We start from the raw sequence: 12706 nt of genomic DNA on the forward strand, positions 1-12706 counted from the left end.
TCTTTCAGCTTCAACTTCCTGGATTTCTTACAGTTAGTGTTTTGGGTGATTGTGTTGGCATTGCAGAAGAGAATGTCCTTTACAGAACAATGTCAGGTGTTTCAAACTTTGCAGTCAACTAATTGGGGAATGAAGTTCAAGAGCTTTCATGTGTAGTTGTTAGGAAGATGTAGCATTATTCCAACTCAGAGTGGAAGGGAGAGGGAACCTCTTCCCCCAGTTTTCTGTACTGCTGAAAAAATTATTTCTATATTTATTATTAATATATTAATACTATATTGTACTATACTATACTACAATATCTATGGTTCTAATGATGCTTCTATTTTGAGTAATGTAATTTACACATAATTTACTTTCCAATGAATATTCTGAAGAGTTGTGTTAGAATGTAATATTTATTTTTTCATAATTATTAATTAAATGATGTGAAGATTTTTAGGTAACTCCTACTTAGAATCTATTGGATTCAGTCTGAAAGGAACCTCTGGAGGTCTTCAGTCCAATGTTATCCTCTAAGCAGAGTGAGCTATGAGATCAAACTAGGTTTCACAAGACTTTACCCAGTCAAATCTTGCAAAACCTTTTTGGGCAGACCACTTTACTGCTTGACTGCCCACATGGGAATAAAGGTTCTCCTTGGAGCCAGCCAAAATTTCTGTTCAGTATTTAAAATTTTATAAAACTCATGGGAATAATTATTTTAATAGTCTCATGGTAATATGCAGTATGTGGTAAAAAATAAAACAGAAGTTCAGGTCAATTTTAATATGAAGGAGTAGATTGTCAATTAAAAAAAGTAATGGAACTTTTCTTTCATAACATCTGTAGGGGGAACCAAACTAATTTTGGAAATATAACTGTAAAAGTTTTCAGAAAAGACAAAGTGGCTAAATACTTGGTGGGCCTAATAAATGTAATAAAGAGGAATTTATTAATTTATTTTCCCACCTCAAGACAGGTTAGCTTTGAAAGACTAGTTTAGAAAGCGAAGTCTTGAATCATGTATGGAAGGTTTAAACCTAAGGAATCACTGATAAATTCCTTTTGACAATCATGTAGTTTTAATATGGATTTAATAACTTAGGTTGAAGAATTCATATACAGAGCACCCTGACACGTGCATCCCTTTGCAGGATAGATCATGGTTTCTGAAGCTCATTTACTTTCCTATCTAGTTCTGTGATTCTTTTCTTTTTGTCAGGAGTAATAAAATAAATTGCACCAGCTTAACTCTTACTTTCTTTAAGGTAAGAGGAAGCAAGGACAGATGCCTGCAGACAGCCTGGATAGATACAGTTGATTAATCCTAACCTGTATACAATAAGAGTGGTGTGGTTTATGAGCAGTGACTGCTGTAAAGTCAGTTAATGTTCTCATGGTATGCAGCCCTTCGTTCACAACAGTTAGTTGCTGTTGACATTAAAATGATTTGTAAAAAATAAGTTATTTTTCCTGAAATGAAAATGATAATGATAAATGATAATAGATGCTACACAAACTTTTTTTGTCTTCAATAGAGCTAATATTTCTTCCTGGCTTGTATTACATAGAAAAGAAGATGAAACAAAGATTTGCATGCAGTTCTGAATTGTATGGATTCTGCTTTTCATGCAGACACACTTCAAAGATCCATGTGAAGTGCAAGTATTCCATTTGCCTGCCCCTTTTAAAAAAACCAGAAAATCAAATTAAGTTCCTTCTGGTCTCAACATGACAGGTTGATGTGCTCTAACCAACTCGGACAAGATCTCTGACATTTCTTTTCTTGTAAACGTGTGTATTTCTTTTAAACAGATCCTCTTTGTTAGAGCAGTCTTTGCCTCTGCTGCCATTTAATTCTATGTATTTCTTTTCTTTTCCATTCACAAGCAGACCACAGAATATGCTAGCTTCAGACTTTATTAGCTGTATTTTGCATGTCATCTGGAAAACTACCACAGATGTCCAGCACTCAATTGGCTTTGTATTGTTCTTTAAGCAATCAGATCAAATTGTTAGCTGACATTTTTTGAAGAGAAGAAATCCTTTATTGTAACTTATTGTAACACCACTTATAGAAAAAAGCACTGAACTTGTAAAATATATTGCTGTGAGTATGCTCGTAAGACAAAAAATTATTTTGATTCTAGTCCGTGTTAAAAATCATTTGGGTGGAATGACTGTTTTTGACCTTTAGAAGAAGTCAGCAAATAAACATTATTGCATTGACTGAAGAAGGTTTTAATTAATGCATTAAGGTACTGAAATTTAGCTCTTTGTGTCAATATAATTTTGTGATTCTTTAGCTGAGTCCAAGCACAGGGTTCTCATTATTTTCAGGAAAAATAAGTTGTGACAGTATATATGTAAGAGTTTCAATCTTTTTCTCAGAAATTTTGTACAAATATCAACCAGAAGTAGCAAAACACAACCACTGCTCCTGTTATTAGATAATATTATTATTTTCCTGGGAACATTTGGACTACTTGTCAAGTATACATTATTAATCCAGCAAATTAAATGTATTAAAGATTATTGGGAAAGAATAAAGAACCTTATTATGCAGTTGGTTAAACTGGGCATGGTATGCCTTGAATAGTTTGTATCACTCTGGCCTACTCATCTCAAGAGGTGTTCAGAGAATTGGAGAAGGGGAGCAAGGATGACTGCAAAATCTGTGACTTTCTTACAAGGAATGACTAAATTGAGGACTCTCTTACTTGAAGAAGTCAACTTTTGGGAAAGTCAAATCTGGGACAGCACTTCAGTGATCTAAACAGTTACACGATTGTATGGGGGGCATAAATGAGGAAAAAATCGTTCATAGCATCTTTCACCACAAGAACTTGAGGCTGTCCAGAAAATAGAGAAGAAGAAAGACTCAAAACCAGGAGAAGAGAGGCAGCCCTTCTTAATGCAAGGTTTAGCTAATGTTGAAACTTCTTGGCAAGTCACTTTATGGAACCTGCACATATGTATAGGTTGAAAGGTTGGCTAGGCATGTTCACAGAAGAAAAATCCATTGAAAGTACTAAATACACAGTAGCACATCTGTCTCAAAATGTCTGAGCCAAAAATAGTTGGGAGAGTACTGGTATAATTGACGTTTTATGCTTGCAGTGGTGTTATTCTTTCTTGGGCCTTCTCTTAGTTCGTTGTGAAGGCAAGGTATTGGGATAGTGGAATCTGTGGTCTGGCCCATGTTGCAATTCTTAGGTTCTTCTGTACCAGGTGTGGTCTGTCATCCTAATGAACTGATACTCTTTACAGCCAAGGCTTAGCCTTTATGCCATATGCAGTGTGAGTAAGGGTAAATAAAGTGGACATTTTGTGTGTAAAGATTTGTGATCTTCTCAGAGATTGTAAACTAATTGTTTACAATATTCAGAAATTTAGGAAAAAGGCATACCCACAGTAAAATCACAGAAAGAAATAATAGAAGAACCCAGAAATATATGTGCAATATGTTATTGCTCTAACTTGTCTACTTTATTTCCATCCAACAGAGCTAAACTTGATTAGTAATCATAGCTGTTAGCTGTGTTTCCCTTCTGCCAGAGGTCCAGACTAGTTGCTTCCTATTTTCTGCTGTGTGGCAGGATGCCCCCAACCACACCTATGTAATTAGTTTTGCTAGCTTTCCTTTTCCCCAGACTTGGTTGCATTAGCACACTCTAAAAAAAACATTGCCCTACAAGCTGCTTAAGCTGTTCAGTATCAATGTCCTTTGAAAAAAAGTTTTATGTGTTAGTTGCTGGACTTATCCTGAATGTACTGATAGAGAAATTACTAACAGTGTACTTAGAGCAGATATGTAGAAGTTTCTGGTTTATTCTCAAGCTCAGTTTGAGCTAGCTACGTCTGTATAACTCCATCTAAATTTTGGCTCAATACTGAGAATGCAATAAAAGTTTAAAATGCTTCTGAGGTTCAGAATGCAACAAATCATCAAGTATTTCCTACACTCTGGCGATAGTACGAATGCCAATCTCTACGTTACCCCTGAATATTATTGAAATCACCATTGTCACGCAGGTAGGTGGCTCTATATTTCTGATGCACTTTCATAGTATTTTTTGTGTGGATCAGGAGTTATTCTGAGTGTCCTAAGGGCACTAATAATAGTACTGATTGTGATAAACTTGCAATTGCTATTCTATTCTTACATTGCTGAAATTGATGAATACAAATGGCAGCTTAATTTTTTTTTTCAGAACTGTGTTTATTTTTACATTTTTGACTGCATTTGCAGTTTGCAGTTTAGAAAAAGTTGTATGGAAGTGTTTCATTTACAGTGCAGTTATTTAAAAGATTTATATAAATCAGGAGAACTAGAACTTATGGCAGCAATAGTTTTTCTGGCTGTAAATCAGAATTTATCCACCCAAGCTAAGTATCAGAATAAAGTCCAATAGAGACAGACTCTGGTTGTCTATGGCAGCATTAAAGACATGGAAAACTAATAATAGAAAAAGCTATTTCTGATGAGTGATGTGTAACATGTATGTTATTCTTTTCCTTCCTTGGTTTAAATAGCTCTTTTTGGTTTGAGGTTTTTGAGGAAGGAACCAAATAAGACATGTTCTTTATTTTAAGGCAGAATGCTGTTGTGGTGTACCACTTTCTGTAAGGCAAAGGATGTGCTGAAGTAAACCTTTAAAAAGACATAAAAAAACTGTGTAGCAGAGAGTATTAATATTGGTAACCTGTGCAAATCTAATGAATGACCAAATTATCTTAGGAGTTATTAATTCCATTGCAGTTCTCTAGTATTAGTGACATTTTCTGCACTTGCAAAATGACCACTTTTTTGATATAGCCATGCCAAAAAACCAAAAAGGGTGAAGGTACATGACAGTCACTGTTTTTTTTTTTCTTTTTTTAGATCTTCCATACTTCAGAAACAGGAGTTGGAGTTGTCAGATAGCCTGAAGGTTTTGATCCATTCAAGAGAAATCTGAGATGCAGTCTGATCTGTTCAGTTTATAGTCATAGGTGTTGGAACTAGGTTAATTTAATTTTTCGTAAGAGGTACCTTTTTGCCTGGTCTTTTACCTTTGTTCAAAAATGGGACAACTATGATTGGGTTCATAGATAAATCATGTTGCACAGCATGAAGATTAAAAAGTAAAAAATATGTAACCCTCATAACTTGTTAGGTATATTGTTGAGCAAGAGTGTGTGAGAAGGATAGTCCTTATTTAAAGAGCTTGTTCTTAAAACATATAATAATTAGAAAGTGAGTGTCAAAAAGTATAATTTGGTTTAAAAGTAAAAAATAGAACCTTGCTTTCAGAGATAACATATTTGGAAATATTCCCTAAAAATGAAATATAATAATTCGTAGTATTTGGCTCTGTTTACTCTTAGCTGGGAGAGAATCAGTTATCTTTATTTTCTGACAACCCTTTCAAGCAGATTAACTGGCAAATTGTCTAGTATTATATATATGAAGTATGTGTTCACCTATCTGAAACTTATAAAGAGCTTCATGTCCAATCATACATATTTGTTGGTTTTGCCTAACCTGAATTTTCTTACTTTTTTTTTTTTACATTTGAATTCCATCCAACTTGGTAGGTTTTCTCTCATTCACTGTGACTGTATTTTGGTCTCATAAAATATTTTCCATTAAGAAATATTCCTTCAAAAGTCTTGGTTATTTATGTTACTATGTATCTTAAATGTTACTCATGCTTATTCGTGGCTCTCAGAGTAGTTTTGGAGTAGTTTGATGTATGTATAAGTAAACAGCTGGTGTTTCATACTGATTTTGAACAGTTTGCTTTTCTAATAAGAATGTTCATGTACTTAAAGCAAAGACATTGTGTGAGTTATTCTTGTTGATTAATGAAATTCTTTAAAGTGTATCTAATACTAGTATTCATGTATGTTTCCAATCCTGTAACAGGTATATTTCTATCTCAGTGTTAATTTGATGCAAATAGTCCCTTCTGGCACACTGGACATTTCCAGTAACATACAGCTAGTAATAATAGTGTTTTATAGAGACTCTTTGCAGTTAATGGGCCAGTTTGGATAATGAGACTGGTAGAAAGGGCAATGTTATCCTCGAAATTATAAATACACATTAACATGTAAGGAGAAATAATTCATTTTGCCTTTGTATCTACTACTGTTTATGCCACTGTTATAATAACTTTTTGAACTGTAATACAAACACTTCAGAAAGTTTGAAAATCCCGTGAGTGCACATGGTAGTGGCAGAAGGGCCACAGTGTAATGGCACAATTCTGAGAAATCCCATATATTAATCTGATTAAAATGAAAATTTAAATAGTGATTTCAAAGGGAAGAAGCTCTACTGAAACAGTGGGACTCAGCTTTGCTGATAAAGGCATGACCATATCCCCCAGACAGACACTGAAACAATTGTTTTTTTCAGAATAAAGAGGATTTCACAAAGGGCTGATGACAGTAAAAGAAAAATCAATTAAATGGTAAGATGCAGTCTCTGTCCGTGAAGTACCCTAAGCCACAGAGCTGGGGACTTCTGTCAGGGGAGGCATCAGTATGAGCGGTCCTGTTTCCTTTGCAAACACTCGCAAATGACTGCTGTGGAGGGAAGGGCAGATAACTGGAAAAACCTCAGTTATCCAGTTGCTCTCAAATTATGCTCTAAATAATTCTTAATGTGAGATTGAATAGCTTTTAAGGAGTATTTTTTAACCTCTCTAGCTTCTAGAATAGATTACTTACATTTTTATGCTAAGGGTGGGTGGAGGTACAATTGAATCATTGTGATGCTTTCATATAATCAAATCTGTGAATTAGTATGTCTCTTTTTTTGAAGTTTATTTTTATTTTTTAATGTGAGAATACACTGGCAATCATGGAACTCTCTGTGAGGTACATAGTTGCACAACTGCATGCATTAGGCCTGAAAATGGACACTTTGCAGGGATCGGGAAGAATCTTCTTTCTCTGCAGGAGACAAATGGCTGTGTTCCCCTAAGGTGCCTGAGATTGGCTATAACTGCAGATAATTTACCTGACAAGTTTGAGCAGTGCTTACAATATTCACAGAGGATTTGTCTTTCTTATCTGTTTGACTTAAGTGTCCTGATCAAATAATCAGTGTCATGCCAGTCACCAGATTTGCAAAGGAAATGGACTTTTTTTCAGGTTAGAGTTACAGATAAGAGAGACTTCTTGAAGAGATAGTCTGTAGCTTACATCTACGCTAATACATTAAATAAACACATCACTGCCTTTTTTATTGCACTGAGTACCACTGGCACAGATCTTGTGTACACACTACTAAGCTGGCGTCTCCAAAACGGATTAGTTTTCTATGTTTTGCCTGTTAAGAATCATGACCATCTCCACAACTTTTCGTGGGAGTTCTTTGAGATCAGTTGTTCTCATGGGTCAAATCTGCACAAGGAGTTTCTTAAAAAATTGTGATAGAGTTTTAAAACAGCTTGATAATGCAAATAGTAGAATTTCACTGTCCAGTGTGATCCCTTTCACTTTTTAATACAGTGTGCAAGTATATTTTAGCATGGTGCCTGTATATCCTGCCAAAAAAGGCCAGGATTTTTCCTTTTTAAGGTGTCCCTGTATGGTGCACTAACTCTTGCTGTTTGATCCATGGCATGACAGGAGTGTACTGCTGCTCCAGTCCTTGACCAGCCTGTTGAGCAGATAAAGGTCTGTCTGTGCAGTTTCCTTCTGGCTGATGTGTCAGTCAGAGTTGTCAGTGACAGTTGTACATTCATCATGCATTTCCTGTCTGTCTGTGCAGCTCTTCAGCAGCCCCACAGGAATGCCCAGCAGTCCCAGACCACTTCCCCATCTGCCTCATGAAACATCTTCTGATTTCTTCAGGGCAGGCATGGCCATGTAATCAACCATCTTCCCTCCTACCTCTTTTCCATTCCACTTCCCCAGTGTGGTCACATTTCAGGGGCACTGCACCCACTTTATTAGGAGTTATATGATCTTCTTTTTTGGCTTGGGCACAGATTTTTCTTGGCTGTCTCAAAATGGTCTGGCTGCCATCTTATCCCAAGTTATTTACCTATGTAACTGTGTTCTTTCATTCAACTTTTGTGTGGTGTCCCTTTTACACCATCTGTCAGTGAATTGAACCAACATTTTTGCAGTTGTCATAATTGTGACTGTTTTCATAATCTTTAATGGTTGGTTGAGATAATTGTTGGCTTGAGACTCTACCTTTTGGGTCTCTTTAGCTCCTTTAGTATTTACTAGGCTCCTGGTGATTAAGCTGCATCTTTGTGCTGCTTTTTTGCGTGTGGGCTTTTTGTTTGTTTGTGGGTTGCCTTTTTATTTTTTTATTTCCCATAGCAACTAGACCTAGCTAATCTCATGGGCAATCTTGATTATTTGTATTTTCAGGGGTTTCTTATCTTAAAATTACTAGCTGTCAAGTATTACATCTGTCTTCTGCATTTGGAACCCAACATCTGAGAACTAAGTGGATTCCTTGAAGGTTCAAAATAAAGTTATAAGAAGTGGTGTCAAAACAAAAAAAAAAAACCAAGTTAGTCTGTTTTTAAATCATATAGAGAAGCAAATGAGGAAGCAGGCAATTTGGTTCATAAGAATGCTGTGAGCTTTCAGACAAATCACAAGGAGAAACCATTCATATGAAAGTAATATGATGAAGAAATGGAGCTGGAAGATGATGTAGATAAAGTAAGTCATTAGACTGAAATCTTTTCCAAAAATTCAAAAAATTTGTTCTTGGGAAACTGGGGGCTAGGAGAGTGTATGAATATCCTTACAGGAAATTAATCATCGTCTATAAAATTTGAATATTTAGTGATGGCTTATTTAGAACATGTCACTACCTAGGTATGTTCTTGAAGAAATAATTGGTGTATTGGAAAATAAAGTTATCTTTTCCATAGTTTTATTATCTAATTTAAGTTTCATTATCATCACATTGTCTTAAAAATGCTAGGTTATGCACAATGAAGAACACACAGTTTCCAGCAGAAACTGAAGAATGCCGTGGTCTTTGTTTTTCAAAAATATAACAGAAGCAAAGGACTTAATTTATATAATTCTCTCCTGTCACAGTTCTTTGTGAAACTCAGCCTAAGGTGAGGAGTAACTTCAGATTCATACCTGTAGGACAATATTTTGATTCAGACCATCAGGAAAGTTTTCAGCTCTGCTGAAGTCAATGACAACATTTTACTTGAGTTGAGTGGAATTGCCTTTATTCTCAAGCATCCATTTTATCTAAGGATGTATGTCTTCAGTTGTTTTTCCTTACTGCCATTGGATATTAAAAAGCAGAAAACCTGTGTATTTCAGAGACTTTTTTCCATTCAGTTCTCAACTATGTTCTAAAGAATTTAGCTAGGGTTTTTCTCACTAAACAAGACTGAGCCATCTGCTTTCTCTGAGGAACAGATTTTGCTTGAACTTCAATAGGATTAGGTTCAGACACTCTCATGAGCACAGAAAGAAGAAGTTTGGTTCCTTAATTATGTAAAAGGCAGGAAAAATTTCAGTAAAAATCCTTCCTTTACTCGAATCCCTGTCATCTTGGAACTTAGGGACATTTCAAGAGAAATAAGAATGCTTTTTTATAAGAATGTTTTCTATAAGACTGCTGATTTGGTTACCTTCTCCTCCTCCAGACAGCAAACAGGAAATCAGTGCACATTTGAACCACCTTGATGAAATTAATGCACATGAATATTTAAGTTCAAAATCATAGCTTAATCTCACAAACTGCTCCACACTCAGTACCCTTTAAAAATCAAAGGAATTCCATGTGGTCACAGCAGTCTGCATGCATAGAGAGTTTACTGGATTTGTTCCAAATTTTAAGCTTTGTTATTTTGTCCATGGATTTGGCTTGCAGACAGACCATAACTCTTTTAGCAGTGAAAGGTATATATCTTGTGATCAGACTCCTATATGATAGCAGTCCTTACAGTATTTTTAGCAGACAATGTCTGGTGGCCCAAAATTAGTAACTATTTGGGTTTAAAATTAAAGCATAAAGATGGTATCTTTTCATGTTTTTTTTCATTTGGCTTTCTAAAGAGTAGAAATTATTCTGAAGCATAGTATGCTTCAGAAATAAAGGAAGTCAATATAAATCCTTGAAAATAAATAGCATTGTGGGAGTGTACTTTTATCACTATCCATATTATAGGATTGCATATTCAAAATATGAAGGTGTAATTAATGAATTGACTGCTGCATGACCACTGCTATTTTAAAAGCTATGCCACAGAAAACATTTTAATTTCATGCTAGCTCCAGATATTTACATATTAACCACACAAAAACTCATTAGCTTCTGTGTTTCAAAGATTGTATCTACAATGACAAAAATTTTCCTTTAAGGAAATATTTCAGCTTTTTGCAGAATTGGTTTTCATTTTATGTTGTTAGCACATATTCTTAGGATACACTGTAATTATGGAAGGATAATGAGAACGGCACTATAATGACAGTTGATAAGATGTTTTTAAAAAATGGTATAATAATTAAGGGTTCAGTTTTTTAAATGGAACAAAAGACTAAGTAGTACAACTTACACTTAATATTGTTTAGTTGATAAGTGTGAGACCATAGGAGGCTTCCAATTATGCTGGATAAGTAAAACTTAGGGTTTAAGAATCAGTAGCAGTCTGTAGCCATGCTGCTGTAACTTCATAAGAGAGTGGTAGACTGCTTTATGGAGCTGGTGATTACAAAGATCCACTTTAACCATTTTTTTCTTGCTGGCAGGTGTCCCACTGGCCTGAGGCCAGCGGCTGTGAGTGTACTGCAGCTTGTGGTTTACACCAGAGTGTAGAAAAGGCCGACACCAGCTGGCTGCACATAATTAAACTGATTGCGGTCTGACAACTTGGACTATGATACAGATATGTGATAAATATACAAAGTATCTTACAAACCTGATTCACTGACATACTTTATCTACTTTTTTTTCTTAACAGATATGATATCTGCACTTATAAAAACAAGCCTTGTGGAACACTGGGTAAGATTATAAAGAGAAATTTCAGCTCATATTTGCTGTTTCCTGGCTTTATACTTAGCTATTGGTTTATTGACTGATTACATCTTTTTAAGTTTGTACTTTCAAAGTTTTGCAGTTTTATAAACATGAAAAATAAAAATAATCTAGGTGGATTTTGGATTTGATATATTGCTGGGAGTTTGAATTGTGTGAGCTGGTGCTGTGTATTTCATCACTGACAGCTGTAATACTGATAAAACCTATGACTCAATTTTACTTCTTACAGAAGAGAACTTGCTGTTTGTTTCCATTTACTGGTGTCCATAATCTAAAAAAAACAGAAGTAAAAATCCTCAGGAAGGTTATAAAACTACCCCCATAAACCTTACAAAAGGAATGGACTCTGAGGTTTACACTATCACCGTGCTGTACACAGCAAGTACAGCTTCATGTTTTTCCTTTCACAGACTTAGAAAAAAAAAAGTACAGTGATAGAAAATACAATAACATTGAAACTACTTAAAACAGTACTTTGAGAATGGAGAAGTGCACACGTCAACCTTAGATTAAGGATGGAGAGCTATTGTTCTCTCCATTCCTAAATGTCACCAGTAGTTATTTACTACTATAAATAACTATAGATGACCTGTAAGTATAGGTTGTTGCCTCCAATGATGCTCTAACATATAAAGGGAATGTTCTTCAAAGATTAACATAGTACTTGTTTAGATTTTGTTTTCAGTTTGCATCCTTTCATAAGCCTGTTTCTTGAAGGTGATTAAAGACAAAATTCTAATTCAGCTACTTCATATTATTAATACTTTTCTCATTCTGAATTCATGATGTATTTGCTTCGTCTTTCCCTATATTACTGTATATCACTATTACTGATAGCCTTAACCCATGTTAATTTTTTCTATAAGTCTCTCACAAGTCAGTACAATGCTTCTGGCAAAGGGGTGTAGTTTACATGGGGAAAGGTACCAGAATTTTGCCTGCTATAAACATAACAAAACCCACAGCATGCTTTAGTAAAAGGCAAATCATGATGATGAATTTCCAAATGTAATTGATTTTATTTGACATTGGAGGTCATGAAACTGAAGAGATGATGTCTTAGAAGTGGCTTTGCAAGTGTTAAAAAAGAAAGGTTGAAAGAGAATACATTCATGCATGAACTATCTGATATTTTTACTTTTGACACAGATCATTAATGTACTAACTCTTACCCTATCAGATTTTGGCATAAAGGCAAATTTTGCTTCACTTGAATCCAGTGTAACAGAGGATAGATTTGGCAAATATTTTATAAAACAAAAAGTTTAATTAAAAACAAATTAAAAATAAGAGTCACATATGGTATCAGTTCCAACTTACTGTTATAGGGGTCTTGGCAACTAAACCATGACAATTTTTCTGCATTATAGGCATTGAATTGGAGAAAAGACTAGGCCCTGTAGTCCTCTTTTGCAAGGCATTTGATATGCTTAAGTTGTACTGACATCCAATAAATAAAGTTAATCATATATATAAAGGAGTCTGTGAAAAAAGCCACAGAGAGGTCTCAGAAGGTCAAAAGAAACCTGAATAATTGGTATTCTAGGAAGAGACAGAAGTAGAAGATTTCATGTGGCATAAACATCTGTATCCTGTTTCAGACACCTGAGGCAGGGAACATTTCATGGAACCCCTTAGAAAAGATCTCAGACATCTGTGCAGTGTGTCTGTGGCTCCGGTGAAGGACAA

At 35.1% G+C, this 12706-nt stretch overlaps 1 protein-coding gene across 4 annotated transcripts in view; it reads left to right on the plus strand.

Moving 5' to 3' along the window:
• ADAMTS6 (ADAM metallopeptidase with thrombospondin type 1 motif 6) overlaps positions 1 to 12706 on the plus strand; it is a 144199-nt gene that overhangs the window by 47410 nt on the left and 84083 nt on the right. For all 4 annotated transcript variants that reach the window (XM_054652324.2, XM_054652325.2, XM_077171332.1 and 1 more), the window contains exon 8: positions 10938 to 10981. In XM_054652324.2, the coding sequence (XP_054508299.1) occupies positions 10938 to 10981 (44 nt within the window). The remainder of the gene's footprint in view (positions 1 to 10937; positions 10982 to 12706) is intronic.

The sequence above is a fragment of the Agelaius phoeniceus genome, chromosome Z (genome assembly GCF_051311805.1).
Source record: "Agelaius phoeniceus isolate bAgePho1 chromosome Z, bAgePho1.hap1, whole genome shotgun sequence".
NCBI classification, from domain to species: domain Eukaryota; kingdom Metazoa; phylum Chordata; class Aves; order Passeriformes; family Icteridae; genus Agelaius; species Agelaius phoeniceus.